Here is a 21,740-nt window from a genome sequence, read left to right on the forward strand (position 1 = left end):
TCCAAATGACTTGTTTTTCCCATCTTGCATCTCCCTTTATATACCAAAGCCATCTGTGTGGACTTGAAGAGACAACTGTTTGAGTCATTGTGTGTCCATGTTTGTGTTTGTGAGTAAATGCATCTGTGTTTGAGTGACCGAGTGTCCTTCCTCAATGATTTCTATATGCTGGGCAAAATTCCAGAGAAATCTTAGGCATTCAATTTTCCATCTCTGCAAACCATGATTTAACTTCCAGAATAATCCTGAATGAATGTCCAATTACTGACATGTCAATGTAGCAGATAAAAGGGGTGCATTTAAAAAAAAAAAAAATTAGTTTTTGATCCCTGGAAGTTACACTCAGTGGCACTACAAATACACAAATAATAAAGTGCCACTTAGGAACACGCCACATCAAAAAGTTATACCATTATTCCAAACAACTGAAGAAAAGTCAAAAACACAAATGTGGCTTTTATTTTATAAATTTCCAGCAAGATTGCCTCTTTTCGAAACCTGAATCAAAAAGTAAAAACATTTTCATTTTGCAAATGTGATGATTTAGTGAAGACATATGACAGAATATGGTGAATGTGAAAATGTGACGATCTCAAAATACAACATGTAACAGCAACAAAGTGACAAATCTGTTACCACAAACAGAGCTACACCAAGACTGGATGACACCAATGTACAAAGGACGACTCATTGTTTGGGATAGCGGTTTTTCGGGGCTGGGGTGGGGGTTAAACAATAGTTCAAGGGTCACACAGGGAAGGGGGGGGTACCATTCAAAGCTAATGCTGCCTACTAGTACTACAACTACTACTCGTTTCTTACCTGAGTCTAGGGCTAGAATGAGGGACACGGTGCAGGAAAACAAGGAAAAGAACAAAATAGAAGAGTGAAAAGCAAAGCATTTTGAAGACATTCAAGCATGATGCGGCTTTCCTTTTTCCTCCCATATGACATTGATGCTGTGCTTTTGCATGGTTGTATGTTACGACTAGGCCCAAGCACTGCTACGTTTTCCTGAGTTTGTGTGTTTGAGTGTACAGCCCAGTCAAAAAGCAAACCATGCAATGCCGATGTCATAAACACAAAGGTAAGGAAAAGAAAAGAACTTGCTCAGCATCATACATTCATAGATCAATGAATTACAGTATGTCACAAAATTACATTCACCTTCCTGCAATCTCAATGATTTCAAAATACTATTTCAGCTAACAAACTGTTTGTTTTGTCAAACAATTACACTGAAGCAGCAGTATAACATTTACCATTTTAGTACATAGAGAAAGTAATATTATATTACAATAAACCTCTCTGTAGTACCCTTAAATACTAATAAACTGTTAACAATTGTAAACAAACAACAGTTTGAGCAAGTAACTGAAACTTGAGCCATGTGATCACACACCTCTTTTAATTAATATAATTTGAATATTTAAACTCACATCACAAATTCACATCATTCAATCTAAAACTTTACACGAGGCCCAAACAAGCTTGTTTACATGAAATATCTCCATTTAATTCAGTGTTTCTCTTTGTATGCTGTGGCCTGCCAACACATGTAGCTTCCTGTCAAAGTTATTTTAGTTGTTTTTACCAATCCAATAATCACAGTACATCTGCCATCTGTCAGTGTGGCTACAATACACTCTGGGGCTGCACAACAATTGTCCTGTGTGTTGCTGATGTGTTTTCACTGGAGCCTGACAGTTTTCCAGTACATACTTTGTTCACTATTTAAAACTGCAGGCCTGTGCCGACTCCTGATGAGCAGCTGTTCACGGAGAGTATCAAAGGCATCACAGTTCAAATACACAGCATATATATCTTGTGTTACACTATGGGTCATTTGTGGTCATTGCCTGGGTTTGAATGAGGCCACGCAAAATGCTGAATCATTTTGTCAGGTTGAATCATTGGATGGCAACTTTCCAGCTGCTTTCTCTAGCGATTTCCATTATAATGTTTTGTGTGTGTGAGTGTGAGTTTGTGTTTGAGTATGTGTGTGTGTGTGTGTGTGTGTTGGAGGGTCTGTACATTATAGTATCTATTTAAGACCAACATAAACGAGCCTATACCATATCCATATCAGATACGGCATCATAAATCTGTGTGAACAGGATTAACTGCCATAGCATTGATGGCAAATATAAAAACAAACTGGCCACAATATTCTAAGAACAAGTTGGATATAATAGTTACAGAGTAAATCAGTGGTTTTTAGTATAAATTACAGGTGCTTACCTGGCTGAGCGGGCTCCTATGCTGAAACCCATGTACCCCTCCTGTGGGAGAGAGTCATCCCCCAACTCTTTCAGGTCCTGTGGTCGCAGGTATTTGTCCGTGTCCCCGGTCATAGCATCCTCGCCTGGTGGGGGGGGGATGAAATCATAAAATTCCTCCAGTTAACTTCACAAGCTAATCCGGGCAAAAAGAGGCGATGCGGCACTTCAGGAAGAAAGACCAGCCTCATCACTGCCGACCTCAGTCTCTTGCTTATTTGATTATGGTACTGAGAGCAGGCCTTGGATCATTTATTAAACCCCAAATACCTCACTGCAACTGCATAGCCTACTGCAACTTTGTCTTGTCATTAGACACAACTGTGACAACAACAACATAAAGCTGACTTGATTGTCTTGATCTAAAACAGACAGGTTATACAGAAATAACTTGACAGAAAAATACCATCAGAATCAGCAGCAAAGCTACTTTGCGGTATATCTGGAGCTCTCCTGTAAAACCAAACGCAGCTCATTTCCCTCAAACACAGAGCGCAGCAGAGGGCTTAACCACAACCAAAGCCTGAGCACAATAAGCAGAGCATAAGCAGGCAGTGCAAGAACCGCACCGCACCTCTATCGGCGGACCGGTGAACGATGACACGCCGGTCAATGAAGCCGGCGGAGCGGCGACTGTGTTTCCCCTTCTCCCTCATGTCCGGCTCTGTCCTGCCTGCAACACTCTGCTCCTTCCCCGCAGCCCCTCCCCCTGCCTTCGATACTGCCGCACTCCAATCAGACACCAGCAAAAGTGTCAAGTTAGATTACAGTAAAAGTACAGGTTTCCGGTGTCAAATTTCAAAATAAAACCATCACTGAAAGGGGTTTAGTTGTCAACCCTCAACTAAGAATGATAATATCCACCACCTTGCGTTCAAAACTCACGACGTCACCAAAATCAATTCTCGAAAGCAATATGGGAACTAAGTTCATGATTTAAAAGTTAAATATAGGGAAATGTGGTCACCCGTTCCATTAGGTTTTTGTGGGTGCTTGGACAGTGCCACATTTAGCTACCATGATTTGCATCCCACGTTCTTATTGCATGAATCCCTAACTGTTTGAAAATGATTCTTTCTTCCTACTATTTACTTTTTTTAATTTCCTAGTCTCTATATCAATAATCTGAAGAGTATATGCCGTGAACATGTATTTATTATAAATGAATTAAGAGTAGGCCTAATGATGACAAAATGCAATATGTCACAAGTTACGAAAATGCATTGGGACATGAATTGCTGAAGTAACTAATCTCTGCACATTTAGCTAGTTGTGTTTGGTTAGCATACGCTTGGACATCTGGATATCAGAAAAAAATGTTGCACCATTATTCTAAAACATTATCAGAATAATACACTAGGGTGACCAGTTTTTGGATTTATGCATAGATTAATGCATTGGATTTATATACTCGAAAAGATGAAAACTATCCAACATAATTTCATGGATTTTGAATTTAAGAAAGGTTGCATAGCTTTCATTTTGAGGCATGTCAGGCTTTTATTCTGATGGTTAAATTGAAGACCTAACTTCCTATGTTTTCTAGCTGTTTCTGTCCGACTTGACACAACTGGAAAACAATTGGCTCCCCGCTGCTGCGTATCACCATCCCATTTAGAAAGGCTACTACACAACACTCGCGCACGCACCCCCCCACCCTCTCCTTCTATTGTATAGTTTGACTTTGAACCTGAAACATCGCTGCATCAAAACAGTCTCTCTTTGTCCCTCTCTCTAAAACAGTAGGCTACAGGTAAAGGAAAATGTCCACAGAAACCCAAATGCCATCCAGCCTAACTATACAATCAATAAGCAACAATGGAAAAAATATTAACAATGACAGACATACCCTAATTTCACATTGGTTCTCACACCATGACATGACTGTCCCACTTTCGGTTATCGGTCGATCCTCTTTTTTTTTTTTTTTTTTCTTTTTTTTTTACATTGCAACCTTCAAAATACCAAATACCGGCTTACCTTTGTCCAACGCGGCCATATTGATCACAGCTTTTCTTATTTCTATTTTTTTAAAGCTCCGTAAAACGTCCCTATTAAAAGTAAATCCAGCAAGAGGTAAGGACTTTCAAGTAGTCCATTCAACATTCGTGATGATGAAAAAATGTTGCCCTCTCTTCAACCCACGCACTTAACTCCACTCAGACCAATTTACTTGTTTCTGGTGCGCAACTACAAATCCAATTCGATCTCTACTAAGTTTTGCGTCTCACTGGGCAAATAGTAGGCTAAGTCAAAGCCGTGCTGCCACACCTGGGCTAATTCTCCTACAGACGGCTCAAAAAAGCTCATCTCATTGGATTTCAAGAGATGCGCGCTTTGGCTCAACAGCACGGCTGAAGAGAGTCAACAGGAGCCGAACTGAAAGTGTGTCCCGCCCTGTGGAGAGCACAGTCAGCTGACAGGTCGTTCGAGCAAATGCTTGGGAACCTCAGTTGGCTGCATTTCAAACTGGGAGTGGGGCTTAAAAAATGATGAAATAACCACCATCATTTTGCCTTTTTTCACATTATTGAGCAACAAGTCTTCATTCTGCATGTTGCCCACAAAGGCAAATGTCTGCAGAACAATAACTACATTTAGAGTGATGATGCAAGAGGTGTTTGGCAGTTAACTATTAGACCAACTGTAGTAATAATATCCTCTAGGGCCAGTGCTATAGGGATTATGGGAATACTCTACACTGTGATGACAGCAGAGCACAACCAGGAGTTAAGGAATATGGTAAAATTAGTGGCTATACTGTACACAAAGCATTAAATGACACACACACACACACACACACACACACACACAAACAAACAAACCAGAGACCAGTTGTGTCCCTCACACCTATGGCTTAATAGGATTGACTTCCACCCATATAGGATTAAACAGGGACTACTTCCTCTAACGCCTTCCTTCTCTCTTTCTCCCACTCACACACACACACATACACACACACACAAGAACAATGCTGATGAATTATGCACACAGTATAAACAGTTTATGTGGAGCACTTTATTTACAATTCCTGCGTGGTAGCTATAACACCCTGAATCATAGATTTACCAATGAGGATCTTCATCATATAGCTACTGTGCAAGCTCAGCCTCTATTACCTGATATGTGTGTACGTAACTTATTGAATCTAGCTGTATCAGCTGACATAGAAACTCCACACCCCCGACTGTCCCTAAGCAACAGACGATGAACAAGCTCATCAATTTTACAGGCCTGTTGACTCTGTGGTTCCAAAACAAAATAGGCAACCTGAAACAATGTGACTTGTTCCATAAACCTGGCAATGCTTTTTGGCCATGTGAGGGTTACCACTTACTATTACTATTACTTAGTACTACATTAGTGGAAAGTGTGTGTGCTTTGGCTGTTGATTAAGTTGTTATTTCGCCTGGAGACTTTCTATTGAAAATGCTGAACAGCAAAGCTAAAAAGTAGTACAGCAAGGGCTTGATGGTTAGCTCTTCAACAAGACAGTTGAATTCTGTTAAAGTACTCTATATTAAAGGGAAACAAACAACAGAACAGTGGAGGCAAGCTGGAGGCAAATACCTTCATCAACATCTGAGAAAGACTCCTCATTGAGAATTTCTGGCACATTGGCCCGGACTGTATGATTTGGACACACATACAGTGAAACATGCACATGTTAATGAGAGTGACATCACATAGCACACCGTGTACAGGAATCATGCAGTGTATTGCTATTACTTTATCAAAATCCAGTCAAAGCAACAGTTTGCAAGTATACATAAATTTAATTTTAGTACTCAATGGCTGAAAATGAGAAGAAGGAGGTGAAAATTTGAGCATTCGTCACATACCTTCATCGTCGGACATGTCGAGGAACTCATTCATGGTTTCTGGGACATTGATTTTGTGTTTTTCTGAGGCACTCTGTAAATGTGAAGAAAAAAAAAATGGACAACTTAGCACATCAGTTTTGACAAAAATAAATTATTTTGCTAAATCCAATTGTAGGAGCAACATTATGTTGTTTGTTGTCTCATTTATTATTGTGTTATCCGCTGATATTGTAGGTGGTGGGCGTTGTCATGACGGTTTGAGCGGAAGTGATATATTTGTTTGCTCCACCTGTGTAACCTGGGTTCTTTTGGGCTTTGACGGAGAGAAGGTGAAGCTGGGAGCAAATTGCTTACAGCCACAATACCAATCTGTACTCTGGACATATCCCTGAAACTTTAAAGCAACATTAGAGAACTGTTTCGCTTTGGTCCCCCTACAGGTTGGAAGCGGAACTGTCCAATTATGTCTCACTGGACCTACAGATCTGCTAATTGATCTAGATTTTTTGATCATTTGAGTACACTGTCAGTACTCATAACAATTTTGAAAGTGTTATATCACCTGCAATTCTAAATATTTTAGAGACAACTGTAGTCAGTTCATGACAAGTTACATTCCAACAAAAGTGAGACCTTCACACATGTTTCCTAATATGGAAATTAAACTGAATCTTAGCCGTGGACCCTGTCACAGTAAGAAGTAATGATACTGTGTGTTTGAAGGCCATGTTACCCCCCATAACTGACCAGCAAAGGTCCAACAGACAGCAGATGTAGGTTCAATTGAGACATTAAACAGCAGAATCCTCTGCACAGTGAACAATAGATCAATCAGACAAAGGTGTAAGGAAAAGACCTTGATCTTTTTGTTACTTCACCATACATAAAGACAGTTATGACTGATGCACTTTGCTGCTGATTGCGCGGAATCCTGTGTCCTCTCTGTCCGCCCCCTCACTCCTGTCACCTCTCCATCACCCTACTGCCTCTCTTTCTTTCCAACTTCCTCCTCTGTCTCCTTCCCCAACTTTCTCCAAGACACGTGCGTGGATCAGATCACTGTTAGTGAGCTGAGCTATTTGAGGAGAAACCTTAAGCTCCAATCTAAGCCCTCTCTCTCTCTCTAACTCTTAATCAGGACAACTTCACAGTGCAACTCACTGAGTTGCTGGCTGATTTGCAGGATTCACACACTGACTCCACTTACAGTATGCTGCTGGCTGATGCCGCGTTTTAATTTGGGAGAGGAGATGGTCAGACATCTCAGTTTAACACAGCTGCTCAATAAGAAACACGTGTGATTTTACATGTTTTAGTCCAATGGCAACAAGTACTTCAGACTATTGTCTAAAGCATATCTCAAGTTATAGCAAACATAATGTAACGTCCACCAAAACTTACCATTTATAACCATTTATAACCATTTATCTCACATTGTCCAAGTTTTTAATCATCACTTACGTTGTAGCTCCTGATTTCGATGCTTTTTTGTGGTCATGAAATGGATAACTTTTCTCAAGCTAGTTTCAACAGTTAACAGAATTTATAAAAAGAAATGTCTGCCTGAAAAATGGTAAATCAATTAACAAAGATTGTTCTATACAAAGAATGAGATTTGTTAACATGCTAAAACATGCAAAACAGAGCATGCTGAATTCTCACTTTTAAAAGGATTTTATACTGTCTCATATTCTCTGGGTACCAAAAAAAAAAAAAAAGATGAAATACAACTTTTCAATAATAAGTATTGTCACACATTTATTCTTTTGGCCGGGCTCTTGTATTCAACCTTTTTCTAATTTATAGAAAATATTCATGAGTTTTAAGACTTAAAGGAGAATTCCAGTCAAGTCCAGATTTGAAAGAAATGCATGAAAGTTGTGTTAATTCAGCTGTGTTTAGTTCCAGTGTTGACACTGCAGTTAGAGTGTTTAGGGGCCGTCTACAAACTACAACACAGAAAAGAGATAAAACTAAAATATGTAGGCTAATAATTTATTGATTAAATAAGGTAGTGTCTCCAAACTTACCAGACCTAAAACTTGTCTCCTGCTAGTTTTACTACAGCACTTACTTAAAAAAAATAATCATATGCTTATTTTTGAAAATATGTTTGTATCCCTTGTCTGTATTTCTGTGTAGTTTGTAGATGGCCCCGAAGCACTCCTTACAGTGTCAACACCGGAACTAAATAGAGCTGAATTATTAAAACTTTCAAGCATTTCTGTCACATCTACAGCAGTAAGATTCACTGTGTTCACTCAGAAGGAATAACTACCCATTGCTTGGCACTTGTAATGACATTTTCAACATGCTAAGAGGCTAAAAACACATTTAAAACTTGCCCTGTTTAAGGCTGTTGGGTGCTTACTCTAGCAGGAAGATAACAAGGTGTGGGCAGCACTGATTGGTTAGTTTTTCTCTCTACTATCAGCAACAACAGAGCTATGTGTTGAAATCAACCGGAATTCTCCTTTAAATTAGCTTGAAATGTATTGCTGATGTTATAAAGATTGTGCACATATAACCATCCCCTCTGGGGATTAATACTGGTTTATTTATTCTTCTATGAGATGCTATTGACAGGAACACAGTGTCTCACCATGGTGGTCAGGTTTTCATCGGTCATGGGCCTCAGAGTGTCCACCACAGAAATGTATCCAAGACGACGGGCAATGGATAGGGCAGTGTTCCCATTCTGACAAGCAACAGAGCAACAGGAAGTTATTCACAGGAGGCACACAGAAAACACAAAAGAGAAATCAGCATTTCATCAAGCTCTGTTGGAGTGTGTGTGAGTGTGTCGGGCAAGTGTGTTTGTGCACTGACCATGGTGAGCTCGTTGGCCGAGGCCCCGTGCTGAAGCAGCAGGTTGACGATGTGGGTGTGGCCCTGCTGAGCTGCTTGGTGTAGAGGAGTGTACCCGTTCTAGACAGAAACAGCGATAGAGACAGAGACACAATCAGAGAAAAAGAAGAAATATTGTGCCTCTATTGTGCTTTTCTGGTCAGTTTAATATGGTGTAATATTATTTTTTTTGTGTATGTAATAGATACATAAAGTACAAAAAAACACTTTTCAAAATAGTATGAATAAAGTTGGATTTAAAGGGAAATCTAAACAAAAACAGAAATACAAGACTGTGAATGTGGGTTTAGTGTGGGTGAACATGCTTTTTTACCTTGGTTTTGCCATTGAGTCTAGCATGGTTCTGCAGCAGAAAGTTTACCATCTTTGCGTTACCATAGTGACAAGCCACGTGCAGTGGAGTGTAACCCATCTGCAAGAAGGAAAGACACAAACGTGAAAGGGTGAGGTAATGAAAAGAGGAGGAAAATATCTCTGACATATGTTGGATGGTAGCTTCATCTTTTACGTCACAGTTTCTGGACAAACTGTCTTTTAATGTAAAATGAACTGCAAGAATTATAAATTGTTCTTCAAGAAATCTTGTGTTTAACATGGAAGCAACTAATTTGCCTTGGCTTCTTAGTATGCTATCTCTGATTGTAAATATATCTTTGAAACAGCGTCATGTGCAAGTGTGTATGTTTACTGCAGTGTGTGGTTTATCCATAAAGACATGAACACCTTCCGCTCAAGTATCAATCTTTTATTTATGCAGCACCTGAGATGCTTGCAGCCGAATGTGCGTTTAGGTGTGCCCGAGAGAGTGTGAGCGTATTTTTATACTGCAATAAATGAATACACTGCAACTACACAGGAAAAGTCAATGATGCATGTAAATGAATAGGTATGCATCAAACCTTAACTTCAAAAAGAGATTTAAAGACCCTTATCTTTATGCTGTGTGAGAAAGTTTTACCTTTGTTTGTGGGTTGACATCAGCCCCATGGTTAAGAAGGACTTCTGCAACATTGACCTTGTCCTCCTGAGCTGCTAAGTGAAGTGGTGTAAGTCCGCTCTGTAAGGAAAGGACACACCCAAACACATTTATTAAGGTGGGAGCACATAATAAGACAAGGGAACAGTATGCTGGAAACTACAGTGCACATTTATGTGTGTATGCACAGTATTATCTTTTAGTAACCAAACATATTGTAGCTCCGTCACTGATTTCACCTTATTGCACATGTTGACATTAGCATTCTTGGTCAGCAGCAGTGACACCAGGTCCACACTGCCCTCCTGCGCTGCCAGGTGAATGGGGCTGATGCCTTGCCGGGTCACTGCATTGGTGTCGGCGCCGTACTCCAGCAGTGTGGTCCCAATGTCCATTTGGTTCTTTTTGGCAGCGATGTGGAGTGGCGTATAGCCATTCTGAAGCAGGTAAAAGGGATTAAATGAGAGTGAGTAAAAGGACGAGGGAAGCGAGGGAAAAGGGAAAAGTCACATATATTTCTAGAATCACCACTTTCATTGTGTTTTGTTAAATTGAACACAGAAACTTCCAACTGAAGTCATACATTATTACCAGACTGTCCTCAATTTTAGTTTATAGCAAGACTTATTTAATGTGTCTAAATCCCAATTTCACATTCTCCCGTCTTTACTACATATGATGCATGCACCATGTTTTCTCCCACAACTCTGTCATCTGTGTAAAACGCTTCAAGACAGCTTCTCTAGTGAAAAGAGATTGATCCCGTTCCAAAAGTCCTTAAATTAGACCAAGCACACCCACTTTAGCACCTGGCCAAATTAAACACAATTTATAGGGGAAAAACTGAGAGAAAGGGAGGCAGGGAGAAAAGACTAGGAGTGTGGTAGAGAGGAAGGAATAAGAAGAGACAGATACAGAATAAGTGAGAGAGATAGCTAGCAGGAAACCGAGCCAGTGAAAAGGGAAAGACAGAACAGGAAAGACAGAACACATTAGGTATAAATGCTTTTGTCTCCTCTTGCAGCAGACATTCAATACCTTGAATGTCAGTTGACAGTGAAGGCAAAAACAGGCATTTCCTGCCATATTTTGGTTGGCGGTTCTGCCATTCTGCGCATACTTTTTCTGTGGTTTTGACAGACTATCAAAAGCCTAGCAGGATACCACAACTTGAACATATGTCACTGACCATGCTGGTTTGTGTCTGTCAGACATTTCAACAAGAGCAGTTACTAAATAGCTTTTTTTATTGGGAACATTGAATTTACAGCTCTTAAACCGACCTCACAAGAGTGGGTGGATTAAAATAGTGACATACTCTGAAGTAATTTACAACATGTTTAACACATCACCAGTCCATTCACATTTACTCTCAAGTTTTGTTTTATGAGAAATATGAAAATATAACATCCAATAAACCACTGAGCCCAATATGCTGACTGTATGAGCTAAATTCTGGCCAGTCGAGTGATAATAAAGACAGAATTGCAGAGCAGTGAAAAAGCCACATATTCACTTACAACATCAAAAACTAGACAAGATGGAATGAGAGAAAATGGGTGAGCTTTAGGTTCTCTCACATTACATATAGCACGTTGTTAATGGTCTGTTAAGGCACTGAGGCCCATGCCAGGCAAATTAACTGTAGTGTTTGTGTTTATGCATGTTTGTGTGGATACCTTGGCGGCAGAGTGTGGAGAAGCTCCCTGATCCAGCAGCAGCAGTGCCACTCTTTGATTATCGTAGTGAGCGGCTACATGCAGTGGAGTTAGCCCACTCTGAAGCACACGCACACACACACACACACACACACACACACACATACACACACACACACACACACACACACACACACACACACACACACGCAACACCCGGTTAGAAGATCACTGAACATGCACAACCAACTGAATGTAAAGACATGATAAGACATGGACATGAAACTGATGGCAAAGTTAGTGCAGGAGATTTTAGTTAAGTTTAGAGAAATAACTTCATGCAAGAAGAATCTAGGGGGAGCATGTATTTAATGGTCTATGAAATGTATCTCCAAAATGTCAACTTTGCCCAAATTGTTTTTAGATGGTTTATTTAGCTTTTTCAGCCCATAAAGGAACATCTAAAAGACAGTACAGAGCTACTGATTTAGCATGTAGCCCTGAGCTGCTAGCTTTAAGCAGAGATGAAGAACGGGCTAAAGAGGTCTGGTAAACTCACTTCTTTCTAACTACACACGCCCAGATCCTTTTCATTTTCAAACATGTGATCTTCAGATCTATCCGACCGATTGAGGCAATTTATCAGACTTTGCTCAGCTCTTTCTAGAGTCACAAAACTCTTCATGCAACTTTTTTAATGCATAAAGTCCTCAAGTACTGTACACAGACTGTTTGTGTGGAAAATTGTTGGTTTCCCTTTAATCCTTCATTTTTGGTCAACAAAGCATAGATTATTGTTATTGGACAGCAATAAGGCAACAATGAATTATTCACATGTTAGCAGTAGTAGGATGAGTAGCAGTATTAGAGGGCTAGCAGCAGCAGAAGTAGCAACATGTTGTTACCATTTTGGTTGAAAGATCACTTTCAGACATGTTTTAGGACACTAAAATACAATGCTTGTGTGTGTGTGCAGTCTGAGCTACGCCCAAAGTATTCCATGCTCACAGTAAACAACATCTATCCCACAATGCTCACTGAGTCACTGACATGTTCCAGGTATCTAACAAACACTTGAATTTACTCAGAAAAAGTGAACAGAATATTTCCTGGTACTCTCGTGAGCTGTTGTGATGTGTTGTAACAACTGTCCTGGAAAAGTGTAAGAATGATATTTTTGGTCAAAATATGAGGAAATCATATAAATTATTATCTTTCTTCTAATCTCTTAAGAAAATGTGTATAATTACATTACAATAAAAGTCAGATTTTGCTTTGTGTTCAGTCTATTTTAGTACTTTAGTATTAAAATGGGACTGATTTTAGCACGACACCACCCAGCAGTGCGGAAGCCTCATTACCATACCTGACTGCCATTATGTTAAATGCTCTCAGATGGTGGCACAGACACACACACACAACTAGCTAACACAATAATCAATGCCTGTAGGCCTGTGCTAAGGAAGTGTGTCAATGTGTGTGTTTGCGTGTGTGCGTGTGTATACAAATGCGTTTGTACAAGGGTACATGTGGAGGTGGAATAAGTGAATCATCAGGGGAGTAAAAGCAAATCTACCCAGAAGGTTTTTGTAACAGGACAAGCATCTGTTGGCTGCATTATCCTGGGAACAGTCCTAAACCTGCCGCTCCTTCATGCAACCTCCCCCACCACCACCACCACCACCACCACCACCCCTGTGTCACACTGCAGCTTGAATACAGTGCAACTGTTTATTCTCTAAGAGACAGGTTGGACAAGGGCAAGGATCACCAAGATGAAGATAGATGGTCACAGGATCTGAAGGACTTCCTGAATTTGGACATTTGCTGGCCAGATCCCACCAGAAAAGTTGACTAATTTCCAAATTATCTTACAAAGCTTTAAAATCACTCAAAAACTACATATGCATGCTTTCTTTCTTGATGTTTTGTACTTTTTTATATAAGGTTGTATTTTACATACAGCTGTTAACATTCCTATTGGCTGTTTTCGAGAGCTTCCTAGTTTTGAAGCATTTAGAGATTATACCACTGTTGCCTTCATTTTTTCTTTGCTTTGTGTAGGAGTCATCTCCTGCACAATGTGTGAGTCATTACTGTACCAGGCCCTTCCTCTTTAGACAGCTTATATTTTCCAGCAGCAACACATCTGTAAACACCCTAAAATTGTGTTGTCAAGATGAGGATCGAGTGTGTTGTGCACGGGTCCTCTGCTCTTTTTTTAGTCATCTCACCTTTCCAGCAGCATCAGGCTCAGCTCTCTTCTGCAGGAGGAGACTGGCCACCTCCATCTTGCCGTACTTTGCTGCCACGTGCAGGGGACTGAACCCTTTCTGCTGAACATTAAATAAAATACATCAACAAAATATGGAGAGGATAGAAAGAGGAACAGAGACGGGTATTTAAACAGGAAGTGAAGGAAGTTTGCTTTGTTTTAGGTCAGTCCTCGCTGGCATGGGGTCAAGCGCTTCTTCATAACAACATAGTATCTCACATTACTCATCTGAATGATTAAGCTCAGTATCCATTTCTACTTAAAAACGTATACATGTAACGTGTCTGTAGCAGAACAACTAAAAACGTGTACTTACTGTAAGAAAGATTTAGTTTTTACTCAAACTGACAAAATGTGGTGTTTTCAAGTCATTCAAGGCCAATTTAGTTCAATTAAAATGTCTGTTAGCTACATTGTTTTTACATGTTTTTTTCTTTGGATGACATTTGACACTTGACCTTCAAATGCATTCTCAAAGTGAAATATCTGTTGAAGAAGTTCAACATTGTGAAGTTTTTAAGTTCAAATAGATCTTTAACTAATAAATTCACCTAATTGAAACTTATGATGATAACCTTTAAAGGAGTATTTTCTCCTCGACTAATTTAGTTATAACAACAATGTATGTGATACCCTGAGAAACTAAGCCAATGGCCCTTATTTCCTCATGTATTCCAGATGTATAAATGGCTGTTGTATTATGTGATCATGTTAATTTTGGCTTCTGTCCTGTGTCTATGTGAAGATATTTAAAGACATTAGGTCATATTTTCCTGAGAAATGTGGGACTCTAACAGATTCCCATTCCATGCTCTGAAACACATGACCTCATTAGTGTGATTGGTTAGTATTCATACAGTTCATACAGTAAAATACTTTTTAGAGAAGACAGGTTCCTGGATAGAAAGGTTAGTTTTAAATTGTTTGAAAATGTAGGCACTTTAACGATACATTTGTTTCATAAACATCACATGTGGGTCACTTCATGGTTTCTATCCCACACTTTTATCTGTTCCCAGATGCGGGTGACATCATTTCGTTGAACAGCTGACTCAGGTGATGTCCCCAAAGATGCTGTGTGTGTGTGTGTGTGTGTGTGTGTGTGTGTGTGAGCGAGAGCACTGGCACCATGGGGTTTACCCTTCATTAATCTGTTTCACTGACAGAGGCCACCTTCAAAGACAGCCCCGAGGATTAAATACAATCACACATGCACCAACCAATTCCATTAAGTCTATTCTAAATCTATTTTTGACCTTGATCAGTGCAATTAGTCATATGTGAAACCACCATCAGGCAAAATCCTCCTTCTATGGTTGACCCTCCTGAGGTAAAAGGTATTGTCTTAAATTACTGGGCCAACACTTATACTCCCACTGACCTAAATTTGAACATTGGAAAATGCACGTGACTCCTCTATGTGACAAAACTTAACGTGCTTGAGTCTTGTTGGCTGGTTATAAGCACGGGTTATTGGTCTTATAACTTGGGACTATAAATTATTTTGTTGTGACAACAGAACATCTTCAACAAACAAACTCTGACAAAATACATATGATAAGGCAAGGTTTATGAGATGGTTTGATGTGTATATATATGTGTATTGATTTGTATGTCCTTTATTTCCACTGTCAAAGCATTGTGTACATTTTTGTATTTGTTCTAATAGAAACAGGGGCCCACTAGTGGAGATACATGGTACTGAAATAATGTTCTGTTATAAAGACATTCAACTCCATTAATTGATGCACTGAAATAAGATCCCCCATCAGACCCACCTTAGTTGAGGAGGAGAGTGAGGCTCCATTCTCCAGCAGTATGGCAGCAACGTCTTGGTGTCCTTCGCGGGCAGCCAGGTGAAGGGGGGTGTAGCCTGAGGTGGTGGCAGCGTTGGCAGAGGCGCCGCACTGCAGCAGCTGTTGGACAATGTCGACTTTCCCCAGACGACTGGAGATGTGCAACGCTGTCTGGTCATCCTAGGAAGAAGGAGAAAGTGACTTTTGGCCCAGTATTTTCTCATTGTTTTTTGTTCACCCAGGCGCAGTGATTGATAATGGGGGTCAGTGTTCTAACCTTGGACTTGGTCTCCACCTTGGCTCCATTTTTGAGCAAGTATCGGACGACGTCTGCCTGGCCTGCTCTGGCTGCCATGTGGAGAGATGTCTCTCCTCGCTGGTAGGCATACATAAATGGTTGTCAATGGGAGCTTTTCATTTACAGTTATGTGGGATTTAAACACTGAACAGAAATTTGATGTTTTTGATGTACCAGGGCATTATACATTATTCACTCACTACATTGGTCGTATTGGGTGATGCTCCGTGCTGTGTCAGTGCATGAACTATGTTTTCATGGCCCATGAAGGCTGCCACATGGATGGGTGTCAGGCCAGACTGCAGACAAACAAGTCCAAACAAAGACAAACACTATTAAAGCAAGCTACATTGTATAATATGGTAGAGCTCAGAATAGTCAGAGCAGTTTAATGAAACCACTTCTGGTGTCTGTGTCAAAAGGTACAGTCAGGCAGAAAAGAGTGCTTAGTACCTCAGTAACAGCCTGGATCGACGCTCCATGTTTTAGCAACAGCTCCATCACTTTGACTCTGTTCTTCTTGCAGGCAATATGAAGCGGAGTGAAACCATTCTGCACACAGAAAGAAAGAAAATAAAAACTCAGTGTAAAGCCCACAATCTAGTATCATCAACATAGGAGAGTAAGGGTACTTCACAGTCTTAAGAATTCAATCTGGGACTGCAATTATTTGGCTGATGAGAGAAAGCAAACTATATGCCAGGAAGTAAAGAGTTGGTAAAGAAAATGTCAGTGGCAAACCACAAGGGTGACAAGAAACCTTTTCTCTCGCAATTCCGATATTACTTCTTAAACCATGATTTTTATCGCATAATGCAATTGTAAAATAACATTTTGTTTGCAGATTTCTTTTATAAATTTTAGTCATTATTCCACTAATCTTTATGAAAGGCATAACATTTTGTAGGACACACTGAATGTAATAGAAACATTAACATCAACACAAAACAAGTGTCGTATAGCTATTAGCAACTGACAATATCACTATTAGACTAGTGTGTACAATATGTATTGTGTAGTATCTCCCTTTAAATATTATCGGTGTGATTAACATTCAGATTGGCCCTTTATTATTCTCTTTATACAGTTGATGTAGTTAATTTGTGATCTATGGTATGTTTCTTTGCTGCTGCTGTTTGGTAAGGTCACTCCTAGACCTGCTCTCATGGTAAATAAAGTTATATGATACATTTATCCTTTTCCAATTTTTGTCCAATACTTTTCACTTTCAGCTACCCCCATCCCTCCCTCCCTGTCCACCCCTTCATCCCTACCAGAGCCTTGGCATTCGGGTTAGCCTTCTTGTCCACGATGAGCTTGGCCACCTTGTAGTGACCACAGTGGGCAGCAACGTGCAGCGCCGTCAGGTAGTCGTTGGTGACGTCATCCACCGGCACGTCATGCTGGAGCAGGAGCTGGACGCAGTTCAGGTGGTCCCCCTGGGTGGCCATGTGAAGCGGTGATAGCCCGTTCTACAGTGAGGGGGAGAGAGGGAAAGCCAGAAAGATGGGGAGAGAAAGAAAGAGGCAGACAGAGAACGAGACAAAGAGAGACAAACACACACGCAGACGGACACATAGACAGGTGGACAGATGGACACAGTAAGTTAGAGCGTGGCCATGCGCTGCACAGAAAGACTGTGAAGGAAGTTGCTGAGAAAGTTAAGGAAGCATTGTTATAACGAGGACATTACAACAATGTCTATTTTGTTACACTGATCGTCCAGCGCGGTCAAACGGAAGGGCTACGCAGTGGAGACAGGCTGTTTTCTGGAGAGGTCGCACACATGTTATGAAGACAATGCAACACTACAGCAACAACAACATACCTGCTATCTCTGTGTGCTTAGGATAGCTAGTAAATACAAAACTCGTATATTACAGTGTTATAAACAATGTTGACCCTATTTCAAGTGAAATGTGATCTATTGTATTGTATTCTATAACAGCCAGAGAAACAACGTATGTAATCTTTCCTAATCTGAGCTAAGCAATGTCTCCTGAATTGATCATCCCAGTAGCTACCTTGGTCTTGGACAGGAAAGGAGCTCCTCGGTCTAGTAGGATTTCTACCACCTGCTCGTGACCGCTTCTTGCCCCACAGTGAAGCGGTGTCAGACCATCCTAAAAAAGAAGAAAGACAGCAAAGAAGTTGACAAATGACAGGAGACACAAAAAAATCTTTATCCCTGTCTTTTCTACAATTTGTTTATGTTTAACACTGCATGTGGTTCCTTAGCAAAAGGTGTAAAGATATACTTTGCATATTAACATGTGAAAACCTTTCATTTTAAGACTTGTTCCATGTTTGAAATTAAGTTTGGTTCCACAATTGCTAAATTTTTTTGTAACTCTAACTAAGAAGAGATACTGACACTTAAAAGACGAAAAAGGTTCAATTTGAATTAGGAAACAAACACAACAGACCTACTGTATGAGTTTTTTCCCCTACAGTTAAGGGATCAGGTAGTATATATCCATGAAGTTCCACTTCCGGGATTGCTCCACTGTGGACGGAAATTCCGCCGAATTATACTCATTTAGGCTGGATACCCGTTACCTTGGGTTTTCTTTGTGTTGGAATTTTAAACTCTGGACAGATGTTTGTGTTAAGCTGGCATGATTTCATAATACTCTGTTTGTATGTAAACTTAAAATCTTTGTCTGCTTGAAGAGAGAGCATGCAGACATTTGCAACTCTTCAGCCTGTAACACTTGGACTGTGGTTAACCTTTTCTCAGATATCTACAGGATAAATCCAGACAGCTAGCTAGACTCTCTGTCCAATCTGCATTTTCTGTTGCACGACTAAAACAACCTATGAACGTAAACATGTTCCACCAAAACCTGAAGCTATTTTGCAGAGGCCCCGTATCTCTTTACGGCGTCAAGACGATTGTGATTGGTTTAAAGTAATGTCAATAAACCATAGCATGTTTTTCTCCCATCCCAGAATGCTGTGTGGACTCGCTAGACCCTCCTCTGTAGGGCTGTAGAGGAGGGTCTGGCATGCAAGACTAGTCTTGCATGCCAGACTAGTCTTGCATCATTTTCACGTGTTTGTGGAAGATGGAACGTTTTTTTTACAAAACCAATGCAACTAGTGGCGAAAATTATTGGCATCCAACAAACATCAATCAGCCTCATGTAGTTCTGAATGTCGTACAGTTTTGGGAGGAGAATTGGGTCCACAGTCTTACCTTGGTCTTTGCATCAATTTTGGACCCTCTGTCCAGCAACAACTTGACCATGTTGCTGTTGCCCCTTTTTGAAGCCACATGAAGTGGTGTGATGTCATTCTAAACAACAAAGAGGAAACTGGTGTTATGAGTCAGCTGTCAAATGATGAACTAGAATTAAAAAAGTCTACAACTAAATGGAATAAATATATAAAATGTAATCTTGTAGATTGTAAATATATGCTCTTATTTCTAGTATCCTAATATAAACCCAGCAGTCTCCTTATTATGGGTGCATAGTCTTTTATTATCAAGCCCAATCCATTGTTTATCTAATCTATCTCCACTGCTGTAGCATGACTCTTTAGACCTAAGATGTAATCAGTGTCAAACAGTAGCACAAACACCAGCACTCCTACCCTCACTAGCTGATAAAATTACAGGCTGCTGTTGGTTAGCCAATGTCTAACGTGGAAACAAAAACCACAATGGCACCCACTCTTTCATTACATTGTAAATATCACAGTAAAATAAATAGTAATTCCACTCTTATTATTTTGTCAAAACATTTCTTTAAGTAAGAGTTTAGCTTTGTAAATTGATGCACCTGTTATGAACACCGAGAGGAATATCAGCTAGTTTAACAATTATACTGCTGTGTACTTCATCCCAAGGACATAATGGGATTTGATTGCTATTGCCCACTTAAAATAACTGATAATGATGCCTCTTGCTAGTTGGCATTGTTTACAGTGTGTAATTTTAAGAATGCACAAACAGCGAGCTGCAGACCGATGTGAGTGAGCTTCCATCCATCCATCCATCCTGAATTAAAAAACCCATTGCACAACTTCTCTGGGGTACCCCATGCTTTTTTCACTAAACATGTTTAACTATCTTGCTTTTATCAAGGTGCTGTCTGACGGTTGTATACAGTTCATTAGTCAATCAAGTGACTTGTAGATTACCATAGATACATCATCTCCATTTTTTAATAGAAAGCAGCAAATTCTGTACTCTTTTAACCTACAGTATGTCATTACATTTATGAATAATCCTCAACTAATTCCAAAACCAATCTGAGGTTGATTCAACACATCTATTCTTTGATAAATTCTTTTATAAAAACCAGAATTGAAATATAATCCGATGCAGTGTCTACTTCTTCATTTAAACCTCTCTGGGTTAAATTGTCCAACTAAAAAAATCCATTCCCTCTTATGGAGCAAAGTCTCCAAATATCCCCCTGTATTTGACAGGCTAAACCAAACCACTGTTTTGCAGCTGTGTAGGATCATTGTGTTCAGCATTATACTATCTACCGTACATCTCCACTTTTGTTTACATTGAATGTGGGTAATACCCCTCCCAAACAGCAGAGGGCAGAATAAACTCACCCGAGCCATGAAGTCCACAGCAGCTCCTCTGTTCAGCAGAAGCGTGGCTACATTAATGTTGCCATAGTGAGCCGCAATGTGGAGGGGGGTGAAACCACTCTGAGGATTGGAGAAAGGCGTACAACACACATGCAAACAGACAGGCACACACATTACATTACAAACAATGCAATACACCACACATGTACAGTACATACCTGGAGCTTTATAGCAGACTTTACACAGGCCTATGATTGACGTACAGACAAGGACACACTCTACTACACACAGTTACACTAACATCTGACTTTCCTCACATTGGCAGAGGAAGTCCTTTTATTGAAGCATCAAACATTGGGCCAATGGTATGCTGATAACTAGACGGGTTTTAGACTCAGTATACCATATGGGCTTCTATGTGCTTTCATTATATTAAAATACAACTCATCACACTGGGAAAAGGAAATGTATAATATATAAGCCTGAGTGGTAATATACAACTCCTGTTTTGACAGATGTTATTTACTGGTAATCTATCTCACCTCATTTACAACCTCCTGAAACTAAAAACTGTCCTGCAAATGAACCTCATTTCCATTTGTTCATATCTTAAATGAAAGTAATTTCCCAGCAAAAATCCCTGGCTTAGTGAGCAACAGCTGTCAGAGCAAGAGAAGGACACTGGAAACAATCCGTCCAACGAGTGAATGAATCTGACATTAAGCTATCATTGGAAACCCAATTTCAAATAACCAATAATCCCACAGAGAGTCTCAGACGTGTGTATCCACTCTGCTAATGTCTGGTGCCTCAAATACCCTGACCAAAAACATGATTATAGATCATTTCAAAACATATTTTTATACTTTAAATCATATTAGGAAAGTGAGGTAACCACAAATTTAAATCAACCACAACAATCTGTCTTCATATGGTCAATCTATGGACAAATATCTGTAATGACTATCTTCCAATCTGTTTACCACGATGCAGGAGCCTCAGATCAACAAAACAATGTTGGATGGATCGTACCAGATAACTTGCCAAAGCCAGAAACAATGCCAACCAAAACAGGCACACACAGGAGGTGGTCACCTGACTTTGGTGTGACGAAGGGGCCCTTGTTACCATAGAAGCAGTGTTGATGTAGGTTGTTGCTTTGCTCCCATGCAAAATGCTTTAGGTGCAAGGGTTCAGGATTAGAAGTACTAC

At 40.0% G+C, this 21,740-nt stretch overlaps 1 protein-coding gene across 32 annotated transcripts in view; it reads right to left on the reverse strand.

The window, feature by feature from the left end:
- The window catches only part of ank3a (ankyrin 3a), a 124,912-nt gene that overhangs the window by 33,387 nt on the left and 69,785 nt on the right, over window positions 1-21,740 (reverse strand). For 14 of the 32 annotated variants that reach the window (XR_004660198.1, XM_034898714.1, XM_034898723.1 and 11 more), the window contains 18 exons: window positions 20,550-20,648; window positions 19,174-19,272; window positions 17,999-18,097; window positions 17,249-17,446; window positions 16,428-16,526; window positions 16,175-16,273; window positions 15,954-16,052; window positions 15,659-15,856; window positions 13,840-13,941; window positions 11,627-11,725; window positions 10,187-10,384; window positions 9,930-10,028; window positions 9,285-9,383; window positions 8,933-9,031; window positions 8,706-8,801; window positions 6,122-6,194; window positions 5,850-5,906; window positions 2,242-2,365 (listed from right to left, as the gene is read on the reverse strand). Coding sequence is in view for 31 of the 32 variants with exons in the window: in XM_034898714.1 (XP_034754605.1) it covers window positions 2,242-2,365; window positions 5,850-5,906; window positions 6,122-6,194; window positions 8,706-8,801; window positions 8,933-9,031; window positions 9,285-9,383; window positions 9,930-10,028; window positions 10,187-10,384; window positions 11,627-11,725; window positions 13,840-13,941; window positions 15,659-15,856; window positions 15,954-16,052; window positions 16,175-16,273; window positions 16,428-16,526; window positions 17,249-17,446; window positions 17,999-18,097; window positions 19,174-19,272; window positions 20,550-20,648 (2,036 nt within the window). In the remaining variant the exon portion in view is untranslated. Of the gene's footprint in view, window positions 1-822; window positions 835-2,241; window positions 2,366-2,853; window positions 3,361-4,259; window positions 4,543-5,849; window positions 5,907-6,121; window positions 6,195-8,705; window positions 8,802-8,932; window positions 9,032-9,284; window positions 9,384-9,929; window positions 10,029-10,186; window positions 10,385-11,626; window positions 11,726-13,839; window positions 13,942-15,658; window positions 15,857-15,953; window positions 16,053-16,174; window positions 16,274-16,427; window positions 16,527-17,248; window positions 17,447-17,998; window positions 18,098-19,173; window positions 19,273-20,549; window positions 20,649-21,740 lie in introns of those variants that run through there. The other 18 variants (XM_034898734.1, XM_034898739.1, XM_034898735.1 and 15 more) reach the window with 10 other exon arrangements.

Source organism: Etheostoma cragini, chromosome 17 (genome assembly GCF_013103735.1).
Source record: "Etheostoma cragini isolate CJK2018 chromosome 17, CSU_Ecrag_1.0, whole genome shotgun sequence".
NCBI lineage: Eukaryota > Metazoa > Chordata > Actinopteri > Perciformes > Percidae > Etheostoma > Etheostoma cragini.